This window comes from Electrona antarctica, assembly GCF_951216825.1.
Source record: "Electrona antarctica genome assembly, chromosome: 9".
Classification (NCBI taxonomy): Eukaryota; Metazoa; Chordata; class Actinopteri; order Myctophiformes; family Myctophidae; genus Electrona; species Electrona antarctica.
Window position 1 is genome coordinate 1,819,896 of NC_136790.1, and position 24,868 is coordinate 1,844,763.

The 24,868-nt window shown below is 47.3% G+C and overlaps 1 protein-coding gene across 1 annotated transcript in view; it reads left to right on the top strand.

Annotated features, from left to right (window-relative positions):
• The window catches only part of grm7 (glutamate metabotropic receptor 7), a 348,652-nt gene that overhangs the window by 194,915 nt on the left and 128,869 nt on the right, over positions 1-24,868 (top strand). Inside the window, exon 6 of the mRNA XM_079511050.1 lies at positions 10,922-11,122. Within this exon, the coding sequence (XP_079367176.1) occupies positions 10,922-11,122 (201 nt within the window). The remainder of the gene's footprint in view (positions 1-10,921; positions 11,123-24,868) is intronic.

Consider the following 24,868-nt stretch of genomic DNA (forward strand, 5'->3'; position numbering starts at 1 on the left):
ACTTCAGCTACTCCAAGTCTTGAATAATTTATTTTATTTTGTTCATTTCTTCGCAGCGCTGCACGTTCATTTCATGTTGCCATTATTCATTAGGGGGGGCACATAATAAATGCTCAGTGTTAATATGACTATTTGTAACTCTGAGAGTGTACAAATGTAACCAAATAGACCCTTATACTGATCCATTTGGATTTACATTACAGAGGATTGCACTGGAGTTGTCCTCATGCTGCCGTCATCACACATATCACTGGGAGTTGTCCTCATGCTGCCGTCATCACACATATCACTGGAGTTGTCCTCATGCTGCCGTCATCACACATATCACTGGAGTTATCCTCATGCTGCCGTCATCACACATATCTGGAGTTATCCTCATGCTGCCGTCATCACACTGGAGTTGTCCTCATGCTGCCGTCATCACACATATCACTGGAGTTGTCCTCATGCTGCCGTCATCACACATATCTGGAGTTGTCCTCATGCTGCCGTCATCACACATATCACTGGAGTTGTCCTCATGCTGCCGTCATCACACATATCACTGGAGTTGTCCTCATGCTGCCGTCATCACACATATCTGGAGTTGTCCTCATGCTGCCGTCATCACACATATCACTGGAGTTGTCCTCATGCTGCCGTCATCACACATATCACTGGAGTTGTCCTCATGCTGCCGTCATCACACATATCTGGAGTTGTCCTCATGCTGCCGTCATCACACATATCACTGGAGTTGTCCTCATGCTGCCGTCATCACACATATCACTGGAGTTGTCCTCATGCTGCCGTCATCACACATATCACTGGAGTTGTCCTCATGCTGCCGTCATCACACATATCACTGGAGTTGTCCTCATGCTGCCGTCATCACACATATCTGGAGTTGTCCTCATGCTGCCGTCATCACACATATCACTGGAGTTGTCCTCATGCTGCCGTCATCACACATATCTGGAGTTGTCCTCATGCTGCCGTCATCACACATATCACTGGAGTTGTCCTCATGCTGCCGTCATCACACATATCTGGAGTTGTCCTCATGCTGCCGTCATCACACATATCTGGAGTTGTCCTCATGCTGCCGTCATCACACATATCTGGAGTTGTCCTCATGCTGCCGTCATCACACATATCACACTGGAGTTGTCCTCATGCTGCCGTCATCACACATATCACACTGGAGTTGTCCTCATGCTGCCGTCATCACACATATCACTGGAGTTGTCCTCATGCTGCCGTCATCACACATATCTGGAGTTGTCCTCATGCTGCCGTCATCACACATATCTGGAGTTGTCCTCATGCTGCCGTCATCACACATATCTTTATGGAGTTGTCCTCATGCTGCCGTCATCACACATATCTGGAGTTGTCCTCATGCTGCCGTCATCACACATATCTGGAGTTGTCCTCATGCTGCCGTCATCACACATATCTTTCTTTTGAGGGGCGCCTTGCAGCTTTTGACCCCACACGTCTCAATATTCGCCATTGACAATGAAAGGAGAAATTAGGTCAAATGTCCGCCAAATATGACGGACATTTGTGGCAACAGGCGTTCCGTTTGGCCAGTATGAGATGATGCATAATGATGTACGATGATAAGAGCGCCCCTCACTTCACACAGGTGTGATTGTTTCCCCCCTTATTTGATAGTGTACAGTACAGTATATCACTGGAGTTGTCCTCATGCTGCCGTCATCACACATATCACTGGAGTTGTCCTCATGCTGCCGTCATCACACATATCTGGAGTTGTCCTCATGCTGCCGTCATCACACATATCACTGGAGTTGTCCTCATGCTGCCGTCATCACACATATCACTGGAGTTGTCCTCATGCTGCCGTCATCACACATATCTGGAGTTGTCCTCATGCTGCCGTCATCACACATATCTGGAGTTGTCCTCATGCTGCCGTCATCACACATATCACTGGAGTTGTCCTCATGCTGCCGTCATCACACATATCACTGGAGTTGTCCTCATGCTGCCGTCATCACACATATCACTGGAGTTGTCCTCATGCTGCCGTCATCACACATATCACTGGAGTTGTCCTCATGCTGCCGTCATCACACATATCTGGAGTTGTCCTCATGCTGCCGTCATCACACATATCACTGGAGTTGTCCTCATGCTGCCGTCATCACACATATCTGGAGTTGTCCTCATGCTGCCGTCATCACACATATCACTGGAGTTGTCCTCATGCTGCCGTCATCACACATATCTGGAGTTGTCCTCATGCTGCCGTCATCACACATATCTGGAGTTGTCCTCATGCTGCCGTCATCACACATATCTGGAGTTGTCCTCATGCTGCCGTCATCACACATATCACACTGGAGTTGTCCTCATGCTGCCGTCATCACACATATCACACTGGAGTTGTCCTCATGCTGCCGTCATCACACATATCACTGGAGTTGTCCTCATGCTGCCGTCATCACACATATCACACTGGAGTTGTCCTCATGCTGCCGTCATCACACATATCACTGGAGTTGTCCTCATGCTGCCGTCATCACACATATCTGGAGTTGTCCTCATGCTGCCGTCATCACACATATCTGGAGTTGTCCTCATGCTGCCGTCATCACACATATCACTGGAGTTGTCCTCATGCTGCCGTCATCACACATATCACACTGGAGTTGTCCTCATGCTGCCGTCATCACACATATCACTGGAGTTGTCCTCATGCTGCCGTCATCACACATATCTGGAGTTGTCCTCATGCTGCCGTCATCACACATATCTGGAGTTGTCCTCATGCTGCCGTCATCACACATATCTGGAGTTGTCCTCATGCTGCCGTCATCACACATATCACACTGGAGTTGTCCTCATGCTGCCGTCATCACACATATCACACTGGAGTTGTCCTCATGCTGCCGTCATCACACATATCACTGGAGTTGTCCTCATGCTGCCGTCATCACACATATCTGGAGTTGTCCTCATGCTGCCGTCATCACACATATCTGGAGTTGTCCTCATGCTGCCGTCATCACACATATCTGGAGTTGTCCTCATGCTGCCGTCATCACACATATCTGGAGTTGTCCTCATGCTGCCGTCATCACACATATCTTTATGGAGTTGTCCTCATGCTGCCGTCATCACACATATCTGGAGTTGTCCTCATGCTGCCGTCATCACACATATCTGGAGTTGTCCTCATGCTGCCGTCATCACACATATCTTTCTTTTGAGGGGCGCCTTGCAGCTTTTGACCCCACACGTCTCAATATTCGCCATTGACAATGAAAGGAGAAATTAGGTCAAATGTCCGCCAAATATGACGGACATTTGTGGCAACAGGCGTTCCGTTTGGCCAGTATGAGATGATGCATAATGATGTACGATGATAAGAGCGCCCCTCACTTCACACAGGTGTGATTGTTTCCCCCCTTATTTGATAGTGTACAGTAAGCTGACAGGAAATGGGGGGGAGTGACACACAGATAAGGTCGTTGGGATCGGGAGTCGAACCCGCAACACGCTGTCGGGCTTGGATTAGCAGCCTAGGTGGCCATGGCCCGGACCGCTATGCCGGCCCGGGCCGGTTCATTCCACATTTGTAAGCCCACACGACCAGTGTGATATTCAGTCCGCTTGGTGTAGGTCATGTCAGTATCTCTCATGCAACGTCTACATTGGGTTTGTGTGCTTTCCTATGGCAGAAGATGCTGCTGAAAGTACTTACAATATCAGACGGATCCATGGGAGCAGTGCCCTGTAGGCCAGGTGTAGCTTAACCCATTTTGACCTGAGATCAGATTCTAAAAATGTCTTCTACATCCTGACAGTTTTCTGAAAAAGCTGTTTCTATGTCAGTCGTTCTTCGATTTTTCAAAAATAGCTAAAGCATAACATAATGCTAACACCAAAATGGGTTCCCGCCAAAAATGCGTTAATCAGAGCTGCGGCGTAAAGGGCCTTTCAAACGTGAAGCGATATAGCGATATAAAATACGTTAATTTTCAATGAGACCTGCGTTTTTGCGCGGAGCAGTCGCTGGTGCAACAACGCAAGCGTATTTACGTGAGCGCGGTCCCGTGAATTTGTTGCGTGCGTGATCGTGTCGTGCACACGCCCGCGACTCACCAGACCTGGATTCTGTTTAGCTTCTTTTTTTTACGCTTGCGCTGTCGCGCCCCCTCTTGAGAAGACCTGTAGCAGACCTCGTTCCAGGCAACAACGTGTGCGTTCCTCGCTTCCAGTTTGAAAGGCCCTTAAAGGTATATTCAGTGATTTGACTTAATTCAATTTCAAATATCACTTATTCTTTCTTTTTTTCTGGATAATCCTCCCTACTATAGAATGTGCTGACCATATAAGGAGTTCCTCCCTGTCCCCAGTGAGCCCCTGGGGTCAAAAACCCCTAGTTTCAGTTTTGGTGGCGGGTGGCAAAACCTTCATCCAATCAGGATGAGTGGGGCCTTCCTCCAATCATGGTCGAGTGGGGGCGGGCCTTGGTGCACATGCTGTTGGCCTGTTGCACTTCCCCCCACTGTAGAGCGTGCATGTGCACATTTTGTTAGCGGGGCGGACTGGGTGGTTTTCCAAATCACCCAAATCACTGAATGCTCCTTTAAAGCAGAGCTTAATGGTACACCTCAGCTATTGACCAATTCCGTAACGGGTCTCATGGTCGCAGCCTACGTATTTCCTGTAGGCGGAGACGACAAGCTTCTACTACAGTGAATGGAAAAGTGACTGATGTTAGTCTGCCTCAAACGTTACTCTTTTACCTGCTTTTTACTAACCCTAACATTACAAAGATGCCCAGAACATCGGGATGAACCTGTGTAGTTTATGGCTGCTCCAACAGTAGTGGCAACATTCCACACAAAAAAACGGAATGTCAAAATATCTACCGCGGTGGCTGAGACCAGAGCCATTGAGTAATGGTTGAGACAAAGCAGTGAAAGGTCCTGAAAGATACATAACGTCAGTCTTACCCAATACCCAATCTTTCTTTTATTTTTTTCTCATACTAAGCATGAGGTATGAGCAGGTATGAGCAGGTAAAAGAGTAACGTTTGAGGCAGACTAACATCAGTCACTTTTCCATTCACTGTAGTAGAAGCTTGGTGCGGGAAAACCGCAGATGTGTCGTCTCCGCCTACAGGAAATACGTAGGCTGCGACCATGAGACCCGTTACGGAATCGGTCAATATATGGCCGCACCCAGGGAACCCCTCCGTGGATTTGTCTATATCCCAACCTGTCCCTCCCATAACTCTGTTAGATTGTCAACCGATAGTACCAACGTTTTCTGAGCGTCAGCATCAGCGTGAGTGTGTGGACTAAAATGCAATGAGTGTGTGGACTAAAATGCAATGAGTGTGTGGACTAAAATGCAATGAGTGTGTGGACTAAAATGCAATGAGTGTGTGGACTAAAATGCAATGAGTGTGTGGACTAAAATGCAATGTTGGTGGCAGTGTGGTGATTTCCACCATGAGCCTCACAGATTGTCAAACTAGATTATAAACCCTTTTCTCAATTAACTCTATGGAAGTTCTGATAGGACAGTATTCTTCATAGATCATTAATTAAGTCTATTGTTTCAAGATCATTCATACCTTTTTGTTTCACTAAATTGCTTGTATGCGATTTTGTACCGCATACAAGCTAATTTTATTGGATTATTTGGACTGTTATCTGGATGAAATGAATACAATGAAATGAAATGGTGTCATTATTTATGGTCATTTGTTGTAATGACCTAATTTATTTCATTAATAGCTTTAGGTGGGGAATTGGAAGTTCCATTTGATTATTATTCATAATTTGAATGTTTGTCTTGCAATCTTTGTTTCCCAACATTAAGATAAGCTTTCTGTGGTACATTAACTAAATGTTGCATTTGGTCTTATTCATGTGTATGTGGGAGATGTTCTGTGATTGATGAACGCATAAAGACTCCATAGACGATGCCATAAAGACTCCATAGACGATGCCATAAAGACTCCATAGACGATGCCATAAAGACTCCATAGACGATGCCATAAAGACTCCATAGACGATGCCATAAAGACTCCATAGACGACGCCATAAAGACTCCATAGACGATGCCATAAAGACTCCATAGACGATGCCATAAAGACTCCATAGACGATGCCATAAAGACTCCATAGACGATGCCATAAAGACTCCATAGACGATGCCATAAAGACTCCATAGACGACGCCATAAAGACTCCATAGACGATGCCATAAAGACTCCATAGACGACGCCATAAAGACTCCATAGACGACGCCATGCAGTATAAACCATGGATCACATCAGTGTCTTACTAGTGTCTCTGTTTTGTGACCTAATTACACTTAATTATCTGGAACTGCAGGACAACATGGTACATAGTTAGAGAGAAAAGGCTGAGGGAAAAAGAATAAAATACAGAAGAGTTAAGAGACCGACTGTAGGCCTAGTACTAGTACTCTACATGGCTAATAGAAATGAATTTTAGTAGACTAACCCTTTATTGCAATAATACTGCATGAAGGGTTAGTCTAATAACATTCACAAGAGATATGCACCAAGTTAAATCATAATTTATATATTTTAGTTTCCTGATTTTAAGAGTAGCAAGCTGTGCATCATATCATGCCGAATTGTCCTCTAATCAATTATGCAATGCTGCTACTTTTAATCAGCTGTACTGTACTTCATTATGCTTGGATATTTGATTGACTAATTTACGTGCTGTACAATTTATACAGTACTACATTTTATTTATGTTTTATACATACATTATGTATTTATTTATTTTATTTATTTATTTGACAGGGACAATGCTCATTAATCAACATTTCAGTTTTCACTTCCATGTAAATGTGCCAGAGTTAGCCATAAGCTAATTTACATCTGTAGTCCCTGAGCAGGCTCTTGGTAGTAAAACTAAACATACAATGACACATATAGTACAATACAATGCAATACAATACAGATAAAAGAAGGACAGAGTGTGTAGTGTGCCAGCACACAACACCATGCGTTGATGCCATGTGTGCATGTGCCAGCACCCAACACTATGTCCATACAAAAACACAATACAATACAGATAAAAGAGAGACAGAGTGTGTGGTGTGCCAGCACCCAACACCATGCGTTGATGCCATGTGTGCATACTGTATGTGCCAGCACCCAACACTATGTCCATACAAAAACACAATACAATACTGTACAATACAGGAACAGATCAACATGGTACTGGGGACAGAACAACTGCAAAGTGAAGTGAAAAATGACACCGGTGATGAATTATGTATTCAATACACCAGTAAGACACCATGAGGGCGAGAAGCGTACACGCATCAGCCTGGGTGACGGCAGACTGCTGGGCGAGCACTGGCGCTTTGGCATGGGGGGGGGGTCAGATCAACATATGGAATGAATTCTGTACTGACCATATATGGAGCGTGTCTTGAGTGTACAGGGTTTGATGAGGTCAGATCAACATATGGAATGCCAGAACAGGTCAGCTCCATATATGGAGATCTAAGGGTGGCAGCGGGGGCAGTGTCTTGAGTGTACAGGGTTTGATGAGGTCTGGCCATATATGGAGCGTGTCTTGAGTGTACAGGGTTTGATGAGGTCAGATCAACATATGGAATGTCAGCTCCATATATGGAGATCTAAGGGTGGCAGCGGGGGCAGTGTCTTGAGTGTACAGGGTTTGATGAGGGCCCAGATAGGGCCGGGCCTTAATTTTTGGGCCTGTTGAGAACTTTAGTTTTCGCCGGCTGCCGGGCACAGCTGCACTAATAACTTTGGGGCGGGCCCGTCTAGAGTTTGAATGGACAGGTATCAGTCAAAAGGGAGACATCGAAGAGGAAGGACGAGTGGGGAAGCATCAGAACAGGTCAGCTTCCATATATGGAGATCTAAGGGTTTGAGGTTTGAGGTCAGATGTAGAGTTGCTGGTCGGCTCCATATATGCAGATCTAGGTGATGATCAGTCTTGTCCATGTATGGCTATCCAGGGTTTGATGAGGTCAGTGTCGTGATCTTCATATATGGAGACGGCCATATATGGAGGCGTGATGTCACGATACGTGACCATATATGGAGGCATGATGTCACGAGGCGTGACCATATATGGAGGCGTGATGTCATGAGGCGTGACCATATATGGAGGCGTGATGTCACGAGGCGTGACCATATATGGAGGCGTGATGTCATGAGGTGTGATTGTGAGGTGTGACCGTGAGGTGTGACCGTGAGGTGTGACCGTATATGGAGGTGACCGACGACCGACCGACGGGAAAGGCAGGTTTTCATAGTAAACTAAACAAATAGCACAAAGCATCCGTTGTACTGTATGTTGCATTTCTTTGTCCTGATACAGCCCTTGACTTGGTCTTGCATTTTTGAGTGGTGCAAACCACTCCAATAAACAACTTTGTCTGTATGTATACCTGTGTACCTGTGTACCTGTACGTGGGGCCACGTAGGGGTGATCATGGTTGCTATGGTTAGTGTGTGACGTCACTGCACCACTCAGTTCACACGGGTGTGATTTTGTAAGAGCGGGTTACTTACTATACGTAGGCTATCACATAATGCTTCATCTTCATTCTCATTTGGAATCTCAATCTGAGCCGAGTCTGAAACTAAGATGACCTCTCTTTGAATCCTGAGCGAATTCCCAAGGTGAACACGCAATGATACATGCAGTGTATTAGATGAGAGGGGAGCGATAACATGGTTATTAACGCATTTAGGCCTGACGTCGAAATAAAAAAAAACGTTCGCTCTGAAAGAATATATACCTATTCAAAGATTTGTGCCGCATTTTTACGATTTTTCAAAAATAGCAGACCTACAAGCTCATAGCGCGCCACTCGGTGGCGCGCTATGAGCTTGTAGATCTGCTATTTTTCAATAGCTAAAGTATAACAGAATGTTTGAAACACCAAAAGGGGTTCCCGCCCAAAATGGGTTAAAGTGTCTGGATAAGCCTGGCAGTGTGATATGTACTCCATTCCATCACGCTTCTGCTGAGCCACAAATCTGATTATGAGTCAATGTCATTACACCATATAGATAGTATTGTCGCCACTGTGAAAAGCACAGTGATGTTGTTCCGTGGCGTACGGTCGGTGGTAGTGTCATCATGTATACCCTGCTGGCCTAAGATTGAATCCCCTCCACCACCTCCTTGCTTTGGTCTAATGTAAAGTCAGGTCACATATATTATAGATTGAATCCCCTCCACCACCTCCTTGCTTTGGTCTAATGTAAAGTCAGGTCACATTTTGGTTATGATTGGCTGCCTCTCTTTTTTTAAAATCAAATCCCGGCTATTCAGTATTGTAAACCTCATGGTCTTGGGACTTATTGCTTTAGTGTTCAGCCCTTTAAGACATATTGTGAATTTGCGACCCAGGCTTGGGTCCAGATCTGACCCATTTGGGGATGCAGGACACTGACAAAAACATGTTAATTCATCTCACTGTGTGTGTGTGTGTGTGTGTGTGTGTGTGTGTGTGTGTGTGTGTGTGTGTGTGTGTGTGTGTGTGTGTGTGTGTGTGTGTGTGTGTGTGTGTGTGTGTGTGTGTGTGTGTGTGTGTGTGTGTGTGTGTGTGTGTGTGTGTGTGCGCTTCCCTCTGGCTCTGGGAGAACCCTAAAACATGTTAATTCATCTCACTGTGTGTGTGTGTGTGTGTGTGTGTGTGTGTGTGTGTGTGTGTGTGTGTGTGTGTGTGTGTGTGTGTGTGTGTGTGTGTGTGTGTGTGTGTGTGTGTGTGTGTGTGTGTGTGTGCGTGCTTCCCTCTGGCTCTGGAAGAACCCTAAAACATGTTCATTCATCTCACTGTGTGTGTGTGTGTGTGTGTGTGTGTGTGTGTGTGTGTGTGTGTGTGTGTGTGTGTGTGTGTGTGTGTGTGTGTGTGTGTGTGTGTGTGTGTGTGTGTGTGTGTGTGTGTGTGTGTGTGTGTGTGTGTGTGTGTGTGCTTCCCTCTGGGAGAACCCTACATCATCATCAGCTCTCCAAGGAGAGAAAGCAGGGCGGTATTGCAATAATTGGATAGCTCTTTTAAATGATGGCGCTGTCATTTCACATTGCACCACAATTAGAAAGCAATATAATATGTACAGTATGGTGATGATCAGGCCTGGAATTTGCCAAGGAATTGCCAAGTCCACTTGGCCTTTGGTGTTGTCCAAAAGAAATATTACAAAAAAAATAAAGATATAGAGGAGCTGGGGCTGGGGCTGGAGCTGGGGCTGCTGCTGGGGGGGTCTAACACCAGCTCACGTAGACCAGGAAGAGTGCAGTGTCAACAATGCATGGAGTGTTGCTGTCACATCATCTAGAACAGATGTGAACAAAAAACAACTGCGCGATTGAATAGGAGTTCTAGCGTTAGACCCCTCCAGCCCCAGCTTCATCTCCAGCTGCAGCCCCAGTTCCCCTATATCTTTATATATTTTTTAATATTTATTTTGGTCAATATACATAATTATCAACTTACTTTTGTAAAAAAAGGTTTAGGGAGAAATTCCCCTTTAAGGCCAAATGCCAGGACAGGAAATCCTTCAATGGAAAGATTTTAGTCCATTGAAATAATTAATTGAATTCAAGGGTTAAAGGACCACTTCACCACTTTTCAACCTACCTTCATATAATTGTTATAATACATACATACTAATGTTGCTTGGATTCCCCATCGATGTCACTGGGTTTCTGAACTGCCCACAGAGTAGAACAAAATTGTGCTATTTTATCATGATTAATAGTGAGGACCAATTATATGAAGATAGGTTGAAAAGTGGTGAAGTGATCCTTTAAGGATTTTTTTAATGTAATATGACTCAATTATCTCTCTCTCTCTCTCTCTCTCTCTCTCTCTCTCTCTCTCTCTCTCTCTCTCTCTCTCTCTCTCTCTCTCTCTCTCAGGCCAGGAGAGGATTGGAATTGATTCCAAGTATGAGCAGGAGGGTAAGGTGCAGTTTGTGATCGATGCAGTGTATGCCATGGCCCACGCCCTCCACAACATGCAGAGAGACCTCTGTCCGGAGTACTCTGGCATTTGTCCTGACATGGACCTGGCTGGAGGGAAGAAACTGCTTAGATATATCCGCAATGTCAGCTTCAACGGTAAGTGGATTCAGTGTTTTTAAAGCAAAATGCACACCAACCTGGCAACCCTACACAAGGGGTTCTAGTCTACTCTAAGAATAGGACACTATTAGGACACTAGGACAATAGGACACTATTCTTATAACTAGAAAGTGGCACATCTCCAACCAAGAGACACGCCCCAATAATAATGCTTACTCTCACACAGTAAAGTACAACTGTGTCTCTCTCCCTGTCTATAGAACACATGTGTGCGTCTCTCTCTGTCTGTATGTGGTGAGCATTGCACATGTCATACAGTATAGCAGGGTTCCCCAATAGGCGGCCCACGGGCCATTTGCGGCCCGCGGAGCGCCCCCTTTTTAAATGTATTTATTTTGAGGGGGTCCCAGATATAAATGGCATTAAATGGGGGTCAGTAGCCTATGCATGTCAAACTGGGCATCCTTTTCAAATGGGGTCTTGCCCTGAAAATGAATTTTCAGGGCAAGACCTCGACCTTGTGCGTGCGGACTCGGCCCCCAGCCTGGTACCCTAGTCAAAATATGGCCCTTGAGGAAAATTAATTGGGGAACCCTGCAGTATAGGTACGTGGGCACGTGTGGAAAAGAAAGATGTTGCTATCTTTATTATAAACTTCACCAATGAGACTAATAGACCCGCTACTTAACTTTACTAATTGAATTAAAGGCTAATTAAGAGATTCACTGGCACTGCTGAATCTATTTTTACTTGCAGATATGATCAACTGCAGTAGGAGGCAAAAGAGTTGCATGGCTGCCGCCAACATGAGCAAGTTGTAGTGTAGTGTAGATCCCACACGCCAGCTTGGGCCTGTTTGGCTAGAACACTCCACTAGGCCAGGGGTTCTCAACGTTTTTGGCTGGGGACCCCCGGAAATGCTTTGGCCATGTCTTGCGATCCCCGCCCCGCCCCCCTCCCCACCACCAATACAAACTGACTGCAAAAGATAACATTAATAATAGAGAAGATATATCATAAATTAATACTGAAACCAGATATAATCATTAAGGAAAGTTTATGCATGCACCACGTACTATGTAAACTCTTAATTTCTATTTTCCAGCCATTCAGTTGAAAAACAAAAAACAAAACATTTTTTTTTAATAATTTGGGGACCCCCCAAAATAATTTGGCGACCCCCCGAGGGTTGAGAACCCCTGCACTAGGCAGCCTGGCGGACACATATCCCATAGTCTGGAGGGACAGCATTTATGAGATTATGAATTCACAGCTGCCATTTTTTATCACACCTGAACATTCTTACGCTATGATTGGGACGATGCAAGTTATACATTTCATAAGCCCTGTCTTTATGTCTGTAACTTCAGGATATTCTTTTTGTCTTGTATTAACTTTTTCGCTGCTATCTACGTTTATCAACGTAGCTAGGCTATCGCTATCTACTGGTGCTAACTACGCGTACGTTCGTAGACGACCGTATACTCCATATATGAAAGCAGCGACCGTCTATTTACCTTTTAGCATTGCTCCGGTTAGTATGGAGAGCCTCTGTCCCCACCAGCTATGGGATTTTTAAATCCAGCTCCATTGAGCCTCCATTATAACAGGATTTTCAAAGTGCTGTATCTCAAAAGGTTCGAGCGCTGTCCATGGTGAGCCGTCGCGCATCCCGACGATCGTAAATCATTTGTGAGTTTGTACCGCATCGCTGAGCACATGTAACTGGTTGTAACGATAGCTAAGGGGTCTGAGCTAACGCGACTGGTCACTGCAGAGCTCATAACAAAAGCCCCCACTAAACTTGAACGAAAATACCCGGCGACAGCTGAGAACGGCATTGCATTATTGCATTATTATTTATTTTTCCATGATTTATATTTATATATGCTATTTATTTGCCCTTAGGTGTTTTTTACAGTGTTGTGGAGTCACGATGGCTAATTACAAGCACTAGGGCCTTACCCGTTCTAAGATATGAACAGGAAATGATGTACAGTGTGGGTAATGTGATATAATAGATCACATTGATTGGGAGGTAATTGTTAACGGATGATCTTGAGAAGGGCACAAAGGTATAATATATTAGGCAAGTGGTCTGCATGTGGAACATTCCCGGGGGGGGGGGGGGGGGGGGGGGGGCAGGCGCATCACTACCATTGGACGTCAGCAACAAAGTTCTGTTTCCCCTATATGAAAGCCTATAGAGCACCGAAGTCTGACGTCACTTTCAGTAGAGGGCGCCAATACGCAGGTTCATGTATTTTTTTAGTTGCATTGAGATCCCCATAGGGCGATTTTAGGTCGCTTCATATAAGAACTGTGTTTGAAAAATAAACTGACCACCCCGGCCTTTCTGTCAGGGGAGTGGCTGTGTGTCGTTAATGCTGTCCATTCATATTTGATACAACCAGTTTCTGGAGAAAATTGAATTAATGTGGCTGCAAAAGCCTTGAAACTACATATGAAGGCAATGTCGCTGCTAATATACGTCACTCCCAGCTGTCAACACATTGCGTTCCTGAGATTCCTCGTTGACTTAAGCTCAGCTGGTGGTGACTCGACTCGTACTAACCATGAAACATTAAATATCAATAAAATTTAAATAAACGTAATTAACATTCAGTTTCTGTTGTGCGACGGGCAGATGCAGCCACCCGCCTATACCGGAAATGTAGTCTCTGGGTTGTTTCACTCGTTTCTAACGCTTTTTTTGTTACTCTTTGGGTATATTTGTACATTTCCACCTTCAGTCGATGCTTCATATCCATATGAGTGAAACAATGCAAATAAAAAGTAGACGAACCTGTGGATTGACGCCCTCTACTGACAGTGACGTCAGGACTTCGGTGCTCTATTGGCCCATTTAAGATCGATTGGACGACGACTGTGGCATTTTTGTCTAGCCAAAGCCCAGCGTATACCTGGAATTCCCCCACCTTCAGATACCTTGTGACACCCCTGGGGGGGGGGGGGGGGGGGGGTGCATTGCTGGGACTCACATAAATACGTCTCTGTGTGGCTGAGACACACACACACACACACACACACACACACACACACACACACACGCACGCATACACGGCACACGGCCCAGAGTTGGTTAGAGACGTTGGAACATTGCAAAGTTGTCGCTATGATATCGGGGGGGGGGAAGCGAGAGTGAAGTGAATCTATATTAAGTTATCGGTATGGCTAAAGGCAGGCTAGAGGCTTGGGGACTGTATGTGCGTTAGGGTTAGTTATCGGTATGGCTAACCCCCCTTCTCCGCTCCCTCCATTGGCTCCCGGTCGCTGCCCGCACAGAATACAAAACTCTGATGCTGGCATTCAAAGCAACCAAAGGCATGGCCCCCCCATATCTCACAAGTATGATCGTACCCTACAAACCCTCCCGCGCACTCAGATCAGCCAACGCAGGGAAGCTGGAGGTACCTTCACTAAAAACGCCGGGACAACGCTCCACACGTCCCAAACTCTTCTCCCTTCTGGCTCCAAAACTATGGATGCACTATGGATGCACTTCCCATCACAGTCAGAACTGCAGCCTCACTCCCAATCTTCCGCCGTAGTCTGAAAACCCACCTCTTCAGACTCCACCATGGCCCGTAGCACTTGCCCTAGCCTAGCCCCTTAGATAGCACATTATGTAGACTTAGATAGTATTTTAAACAGACTTATAGCTTGTTACGTAGACAGCTCTAGAATTGCACTTCATGTAGTCATAGCACTTTATAGTACACATGTATAATATATTATATAGTATAGTATAGTATGTATAGTTTACATAGATACTCCACTGTTACGTTCTTAGTCTACGCATGATTCATGATAACTACGTTTTTTATATATGTGATGTATGCCATGCTTTTGTTATTGCTTAATGTAAGTCGCTCTGGATTAAGAGCGTCTGCTAAATGCCTAAATTGTAAATTGTAAAATTGTAAAGGCAGGCTAGAGGCTTGGGGACTGTATGTGGACCGTATGGCTAAAGGCAGGCTAGAGGCTTGGGGACTGTATGTTATCGGTATGGCTAAAGGCAGGCTAGAGGCTTGGGGACTGTATGTGCGTTCCAACCTGAAGGCAGGCTAGAGGCTTGGGGACTGTATGTGCGTTCCAACCTGAAGGCAGGCTAGAGGCTTGGGGACTGTATGTGCGTTAGGGTTAGTTATCGGTATGGCTAAAGGCAGGCTAGAGGCTTGGGGACTGTATGGTTATCGGTATGGCTAAAGGCAGGCTAGAGGCTTGGGGACTGTATGTGGTATCGGTATGGCTAAAGGCAGGCTAGAGGCTTGGGGACTGTATGGTTATCGGTATGGCTAAAGGCAGGCTAGAGGCTTGGGGACTGTATGGCTAAAGGCAGGCTAGAGGCTTGGGGACTGTATGTGCGTTCCAACCTGAAGGCAGGCTAGAGGCTTGGGGACTGTATGGCTAAAGGCAGGCTAGAGGCTTGGGGACTGTATGGCTAAAGGCAGGCTAGAGGCTTGGGGACTGTATGTGCGTTCCAACCTGAAGGCAGGCTAGAGGCTTGGGGACTGTATGGCTAAAGGCAGGCTAGAGGCTTGGGGACTGTATGGCTAAAGGCAGGCTAGAGGCTTGGGGACTGTATGTGCGTTCCAACCTGAAGGCAGGCTAGAGGCTTGGGGACTGTATGGCTAAAGGCAGGCTAGAGGCTTGGGGACTGTATGGCTAAAGGCAGGCTAGAGGCTTGGGGACTGTATGTGCGTTCCAACCTGAAGGCAGGCTAGAGGCTTGGGGACTGTATGGCTAAAGGCAGGCTAGAGGCTTGGGGACTGTATGGCTAAAGGCAGGCTAGAGGCTTGGGGACTGTATGGCTAAAGGCAGGCTAGAGGCTTGGGGACTGTATGGCTAAAGGCAGGCTAGAGGCTTGGGGACTGTATGGCTAAAGGCAGGCTAGAGGCTTGGGGACTGTATGTGCGTTCCAACCTGAAGATATACCGTATACAGTATGTTTCCAGTTGCTTCAGTCGCTTCACTTTGTTCGTGCAGGTCAGCGTTGGTTAAAGAAAAGGGGAGAAAAAAAGGTCCCTGCGCGCAGCTCACTCGTTTCCATGCAGGAGTTGTCAGCTGTGTTCCCCCTCCCTCGTGTTTCAGACATTCATTTAGAGATTCATTCAGACAGTCATTCATTCATTCAGACATTCAGTGAATAGTTTGATGATGAGCAGCAGCTGACTGCACGGCCTTATGAGTTTATATACTGTACTGTACTGTATGTTAGACAAATCAAACATTGCTTTCATATTTTAGGTGTCACAGACAACAAAGGTGGTTCTCTTTACTCGCACGCTTCCTAGAACTGTGGTTGACGATGTGGACAACCGTCATGTTACCAGTACAACGTTAGTTCCCATTTCGTATTGTATATATTCATGTTTAACTGTAATCTATTCAGGACATATTTGACTGTGTAGATTGTAGTTTATTTTGTTTTTATTACTTAAATGCTGCACACTCACTGCACCGTTGGCTTCTGAAAAGCCGCACTGGAGCAACTGGGACACAAGTGCCTCACTTATTATAGGCTGTTGTGTGGCTTAATGATGGCCATTGATTCACTTTCCCTGCCTTCATTTTCGAGCCAGTCCTGGACTCACTAGCTACTTCCTGGCAACAAGGCAGTTACATTTCTCCAACCTCTTGGCTACGGCCATCCCCTGCTGGATAAATTTGCTCATCAGCTTCCTCATTTGTGCTACAGATGGTTGGCAAATTTGCTAAATTAAACTTTCAATCAAGCACATTTGTAGTAAACATCTCCATGGACATTACCATTGCCACCACTCAATACCCTCTTTTTTAGCAATGGACAGGGAATGAGGCACCTGGGGAATCTTTATTCTTAGGCTTTGCGTTTGTTCCACTTGGTTGTTTGTGCAGTAAATGGCCATTGTGTAAGCTTTGATAACGGCATCTTTTGGTCTCCTCTCGCACTACACTCCCTTTAGAATGTCACATAGTGTGTACTCAGAGAGTGTTATTTACACGGTAGAGTGTCAATGTCGGCATTGCACTGGTATTTGAGGAAAGAATGGATGGCTGATGGATGATTCTTGTGTGAAACTGCAGAAACGGTTATTAGTATCACTTTAAACATTGCTGAATGGAAACAAACACATAAACAAGCAAGGACCCAATCAATCATAGAAGGACATTTAGAAGTGTATCATTGTTGTGAGTTTAGATAAGGTAAGTCACGTTCGCACAGACAAAGCTGCCTTGCGAAGCAGTGTTTCATCAGAGAGGCTGTAAGAGCACGCCTTACACCCAAGGCTGAGTATAACAAAACTACTCTTTAACTATAGGCTACTTGAACCACTTGAACCCTACATAGCGATCCTATTCTGGAGCGAACATTTAGTGAAAATAGCTGATCTAAAAGCTTACATTTCCGGGCAGACAGATTCTGTGTAGAGGGAAAAAGTGAGCAGACCAAGTGCAGAGCCCTGGGGGACCCCGGTCAAGTATAGGATGTAAGTAGTATTGGTGAGCGCTGAAGTTGTGATTTATTTGCACCCTCCAGGAAGCCATTCATAACAGGAGTGCACTGTCCTGGACAGCACATACCTGGCAAACCACCAACATCCAATACCTACAGCTATATCTGCCATTGCAACCCAAATAATAGAACCTACTCACAACCTGTAATTGTCTCCACCAGGCCATGGGGAGAGAGTATGTTTTGCACTCCGTCCGTGTGTGTGTCCGTCCGTCCTTCCGTCCGTCTGTGAACAGCTAATCTCCGGCACCGTTAACCCGGTCGATGCCAAACTTTGCACACACACTCCCTGGATGCCAACGATGAACCTCTGCCCCGCATTTTCCAGAACGGCCTGTTATAGCGCCACCATGAGGCAGCTTTTCATATGTTTTACCTAAAACTGCACCGATCTGCGTGAAACGTTGCATGCACACTCCCTAGAGGCCAAGGACAAACCTTTGACCTGCATTTTCCGCATCTGCCTTTTATAGCGCCACCAGGAGGCCGACTTTTGTAAAACAATTTTTTTTGATATTACTCCTCCAGATTCTGTCCAAAAATCTCACAAATCGTTACACAGTATCTCTATGGTCATGTGCTCAAGTCGGATCTGTCCGATATTTCATATTCCATCCTAATTGGCTATAATTGGCTTTCACAGTTTGCAAGATTGCCCCGTTTTGAACAAAAGCCTCAAATCATGAACGCAGCATGCAATTTACGTGAAATCTTTCACACATTTTCTTACTAGGCTGAGGAATATATCCCACCCTTTTCACATTGGCCTGTTATAGCGCCACCAACAGGTTGATTTTTGCAAAACACATTTTTGGAACAAAATGCCTCAAATCATCCAATTGCCATCAAAGGCTAACATGTTTAGATTACTCTAAACATTTTGCCAAACATCTCACACAGTCCTATCCTCCTGGTGGAGACCTGTGCCCAGAAGGGCACTTTTTCTAATTTGCCTTCAATTTCAAGCTATAACATAACTTATAGTAAAAGTTAAATTGCATTTTAGCTGTTCTGTGTAAGGGATTAAGAACATTAATGTATCTAAGATTATTCCTTAGACGGAAGTCTTGCATTCCTTCATTTGGAGTCCACATGGTTGTATTTCAGAGGTTGCAACAGCTGAGCTGATGTGTGGTCTGACTCTGAATGGACCAGCAGTAGAATTATCGTGAGGTTGCCTTGGTGTATGGGGTTAATTCATAAGCCAACTCCACATTGCACAGATTCGTTCACGATTTTGCATCGGCAGCTTGTCGGCAGGAGCCTCCCGACGACAAGCTCCCGTCGCTTGCCGTCCATATCACCTTGCCGACGCGTCGGAACCCGTTGATGAAGAACCGAACATGTTGGGTCTGGTGACCCTCGGTAGCCGACGCTATCCGTGTTGTAGTGATAACATGTTGGGTCTGGTAACCCTCGGTAGCCGACGCTATCCGTGTTGTAGTGATAACATGTTGGGTCTGGTGACCCTCGGTAGCCGACGCTATCCGTGTTGTAGTGATAACATGTTGGGTCTGGTGACCCTCGGTAGCCGACGCTATCCGTGTTGTAGTGATAACATGTTGGGTCTGGTGACCCTCGGTAGTCGACGCTATCCGTGTTGTTGTGATAACATGTTGGGTCTGGTGACCCTCGGTAGCCGACGCTATCCGTGTTGTTGTGATAACATGTTGGGTCTGGTGACCCTCGGTAGCCGATGCTATCCGTGTTGTAGTGATAACATGTTGGGTCTGGTGACCCTCGGTAGCCGACGCTATCCGTGTTGTAGTGATAACATGTTGGGTCTGGTGACCCTCGGTAGCCGACGCTATCCGTGTTGTTGTGATAACATGTTGGGTCTGGTGACCCTCGGTAGCCGACGCTATCCGTGTTGTAGTGATAACATGTTGGGTCTGGTGACCCTCGGTAGCCGACGCTATCCGTGTTGTTGTGATAACATGTTGGGTCTGGTGACCCTCGGTAGCCGACGCTATCCGTGTTGTTGTGATAACATGTTGGGTCTGGTGACCCTCGGTAGCCGACGCTATCCGTGTTGTTGTGATAACATGTTGGGTCTGGTGACCCTCGGTAGCCGACGCTATCCGTGTTGTAGTGATAACATGTTGGGTCTGGTGACCCTCGGTAGTCGACGCTATCCGTGTTGTAGTGATAACATGTTGGGTCTGGTGACCCTCGGTAGCCGACGCTATCCGTGTTGTAGTGATAACATGTTGGGTCTGGTGACCCTCGGTAGCCGATGCTATCCGTGTTGTAGTGATAACATGTTGGGTCTGGTGACCCTCGGTAGCCGATGCTATCCGTGTTGTAGTGATAACATGTTGGGTCTGGTGACCCTCGGTAGCCGATGCTATCCGTGTTGTAGTGATAACATGTTGGGTCTGGTGACCCTCGGTAGCCGACGCTATCCGTGTTGTAGTGATAACATGTTGGGTCTGGTGACCCTCGGTTTGCCGACGCTATCCGTGTTGTAGTGATAACATGTTGGGTCTGGTGACCCTCGGTAGCCGATGCTATCCGTGTTGTAGTGATAACATGTTGGGTCTGGTGACCCTCGGTAGCCGACGCTATCCGTGTTGTAGTGATAACATGTTGGGTCTGGTGACCCTCGGTAGCCGATGCTATCCGTGTTGTAGTGATAACATGTTGGGTCTGGTGACCCTCGGTAGCCGATGCTATCCGTGTTGTAGTGATAACATGTTGGGTCTGGTGACCCTCGGTAGCCGACGCTATCCGTGTTGTAGTGATAACATGTTGGGTCTGGTGACCCTCGGTAGCCGACGCTATCCGTGTTGTAGTGATAACATGTTGGGTCTGGTGACCCTCGGTAGCCGACGCTATCCGTGTTGTAGTGATAACATGTTGGGTCTGGTGACCCTCGGTAGCCGATGCTATCCGTGTTGTAGTGATAACATGTTGGGTCTGGTGACCCTCGGTAGCCGATGCTATCCGTGTTGTAGTGATAACATGTTGGGTCTGGTGACCCTCGGTAGCCGACGCTATCCGTGTTGTTGTGATAACATGTTGGGTCTGGTGACCCTCGGTAGCCGACACTATCCGTGTTGTAGTGATAACATGTTGGGTCTGGTGACCCTCGGTTTGCCGACGCTATCCGTGTTGTAGTGATAACATGTTGGGTCTGGTGACCCTCGGTAGCCGACGCTATCCGTGTTGTAGTGATAACATGTTGGGTCTGGTGACCCTCGGTAGCCGACGCTATCCGTGTTGTTGTGATAACATGTTGGGTCTGGTGACCCTCGGTAGCCGACGCTATCCGTGTTGTAGTGATAACATGTTGGGTCTGGTGACCCTCGGTAGCCGACGCTATCCGTGTTGTTGTGATAACATGTTGGGTCTGGTGACCCTCGGTAGCCGATGCTATCCGTGTTGTAGTGATAACATGTTGGGTCTGGTGACCCTCGGTAGCCGATGCTATCCGTGGTGTAGTGATAACATGTTGGGTCTGGTGACCCTCGGTAGCCGATGCTATCCGTGTTGTAGTGATAACATGTTGGGTCTGGTGACCCTCGGTAGCCGATGCTATCCGTGTTGTAGTGATAACATGTTGGGTCTGGTGACCCTCGGTAGCCGATGCTATCCGTGTTGTAGTGATAACATGTTGGGTCTGGTGACCCTCGGTAGCCGACGCTATCCGTGTTGTAGTGATAACATGTTGGGTCTGGTGACCCTCGGTAGCCGATGCTATCCGTGTTGTTGTGATAACATGTTGGGTCTGGTGACCCTCGGTAGCCGACGCTATCCGTGTTGTTGTGATAACATGTTGGGTCTGGTGACCCTCGGTAGCCGATGCTATCCGTGGTGTAGTGATAACATGTTGGGTCTGGTGACCCTCGGTAGCCGACGCTATCCGTGTTGTAGTGATAACATGTTGGGTCTGGTGACCCTCGGTAGCCGACGCTATCCGTGTTGTTGTGATAACATGTTGGGTCTGGTGACCCTCGGTAGCCGACGCTATCCGTGTTGTAGTGATAACATGTTGGGTCTGGTGACCCTCGGTAGCCGACGCTATCCGTGTTGTTGTGATAACATGTTGGGTCTGGTGACCCTCGGTAGCCGATGCTATCCGTGGTGTAGTGATAACATGTTGGGTCTGGTGACCCTCGGTAGCCGACGCTATCCGTGTTGTAGTGATAACATGTTGGGTCTGGTGACCCTCGGTAGCCGACGCTATCCGTGTTGTTGTGATAACATGTTGGGTCTGGTGACCCTCGGTAGCCGACGCTATCCGTGTTGTAGTGATAACATGTTGGGTCTGGTGACCCTCGGTAGCCGATGCTATCCGTGGTGTAGTGATAACATGTTGGGTCTGGTGACCCTCGGTAGCCGACGCTATCCGTGTTGTAGTGATAACATGTTGGGTCTGGTGACCCTCGGTAGCCGACGCTATCCGTGTTGTAGTGATAACATGTTGGGTCTGGTGACCCTCGGTAGCCGATGCTATCCGTGTTGTAGTGATAACATGTTGGGTCTGGTGACCCTCGGTAGCCGATGCTATCCGTGTTGTAGTGATACCTTGTTGGGTCTGGTGACCCTCGGTAGCCGATGCTATCCGTGTTGTTGTGATAACATGTTGGGTCTGGTGACCCTCGGTAGCCGACGCTATCCGTGTTGTAGTGATAACATGTTGGGTCTGGTGACCCTCGGTAGCCGACGCTATCCGTGTTGTAGTGATAACATGTTGGGTCTGGTGACCCTCGGTAGCCGACGCTATCCGTGTTGTAGTGATAACATGTTGGGTCTGGTGACCCTCGGTAGCCGATGCTATCCGTGTTGTAGTGATAACATGTTGGGTCTGGTGACCCTCGGTAGCCGACGCTATCCGTGTTGTAGTGATAACATGTTGGGTCTGGTGACCCTCGGTAGCCGACGCTATCCGTGTTGTAGTGATAACATGTTGGGTCTGGTGACCCTCGGTAGCCGACGCTATCCGTGTTGTAGTGATAACATGTTGGGTCTGGTGACCCTCGGTAGCCGACGCTATCCGTGTTGTAGTGATAACATGTTGGGTCTGGTGACCCTCGGTAGCCGACGCTATCCGTGATGTAGTGATAACATGTTGGGTCTGGTGACCCTCGGTAGCCGATGCTATCCGTGTTGTAGTGATAACATGTTGGGTCTGGTGACCCTCGGTAGCCGACGCTATCCGTGTTGTTGTGATAACATGTTGGGTCTGGTGACCCTCGGTAGCCGATGCTATCCGTGTTGTAGTGATAACATGTTGGGTCTGGTGACCCTCGGTAGCCGACGCTATCCGTGTTGTAGTGATAACATGTTGGGTCTGGTGACCCTCGGTAGCCGACGCTATCCGTGTTGTTGTGATAACATGTTGGGTCTGGTGACCCTCGGTAGCCGATGCTATCCGTGTTGTAGTGATAACATGTTGGGTCTGGTGACCCTCGGTAGCCGACGCTATCCGTGTTGTTGTGATAACATGTTGGGTCTGGTGACCCTCGGTAGCCGACGCTATCCGTGTTGTAGTGATAACATGTTGGGTCTGGTGACCCTCGGTAGCCGACGCTATCCGTGTTGTTGTGATAACATGTTGGGTCTGGTGACCCTCGGTAGCCGACGCTATCCGTGTTGTTGTGATAACATGTTGGGTCTGGTGACCCTCGGTAGCCGACGCTATCCGTGTTGTAGTGATAACATGTTGGGTCTGGTGACCCTCGGTAGCCGACGCTATCCGTGTTGTTGTGATAACATGTTGGGTCTGGTGACCCTCGGTAGCCGACGCTATCCGTGTTGTAGTGATAACATGTTGGGTCTGGTGACCCTCGGTAGCCGACGCTATCCGTGTTGTTGTGATAACATGTTGGGTCTGGTGACCCTCGGTAGCCGATGCTATCCGTGGTGTAGTGATAACATGTTGGGTCTGGTGACCCTCGGTAGCCGACGCTATCCGTGTTGTAGTGATAACATGTTGGGTCTGGTGACCCTCGGTAGCCGACGCTATCCGTGTTGTTGTGATAACATGTTGGGTCTGGTGACCCTCGGTAGCCGACGCTATCCGTGTTGTAGTGATAACATGTTGGGTCTGGTGACCCTCGGTAGCCGATGCTATCCGTGGTGTAGTGATAACATGTTGGGTCTGGTGACCCTCGGTAGCCGACGCTATCCGTGTTGTAGTGATAACATGTTGGGTCTGGTGACCCTCGGTAGCCGACGCTATCCGTGTTGTAGTGATAACATGTTGGGTCTGGTGACCCTCGGTAGCCGATGCTATCCGTGTTGTAGTGATAACATGTTGGGTCTGGTGACCCTCGGTAGCCGATGCTATCCGTGTTGTAGTGATACCTTGTTGGGTCTGGTGACCCTCGGTAGCCGATGCTATCCGTGTTGTTGTGATAACATGTTGGGTCTGGTGACCCTCGGTAGCCGACGCTATCCGTGTTGTAGTGATAACATGTTGGGTCTGGTGACCCTCGGTAGCCGACGCTATCCGTGTTGTAGTGATAACATGTTGGGTCTGGTGACCCTCGGTAGCCGACGCTATCCGTGTTGTAGTGATAACATGTTGGGTCTGGTGACCCTCGGTAGCCGATGCTATCCGTGTTGTAGTGATAACATGTTGGGTCTGGTGACCCTCGGTAGCCGACGCTATCCGTGTTGTAGTGATAACATGTTGGGTCTGGTGACCCTCGGTAGCCGACGCTATCCGTGTTGTAGTGATAACATGTTGGGTCTGGTGACCCTCGGTAGCCGACGCTATCCGTGTTGTAGTGATAACATGTTGGGTCTGGTGACCCTCGGTAGCCGACGCTATCCGTGTTGTAGTGATAACATGTTGGGTCTGGTGACCCTCGGTAGCCGACGCTATCCGTGATGTAGTGATAACATGTTGGGTCTGGTGACCCTCGGTAGCCGATGCTATCCGTGTTGTAGTGATAACATGTTGGGTCTGGTGACCCTCGGTAGCCGACGCTATCCGTGTTGTTGTGATAACATGTTGGGTCTGGTGACCCTCGGTAGCCGATGCTATCCGTGTTGTAGTGATAACATGTTGGGTCTGGTGACCCTCGGTAGCCGACGCTATCCGTGTTGTAGTGATAACATGTTGGGTCTGGTGACCCTCGGTAGCCGACGCTATCCGTGTTGTTGTGATAACATGTTGGGTCTGGTGACCCTCGGTAGCCGATGCTATCCGTGTTGTAGTGATAACATGTTGGGTCTGGTGACCCTCGGTAGCCGACGCTATCCGTGTTGTTGTGATAACATGTTGGGTCTGGTGACCCTCGGTAGCCGAC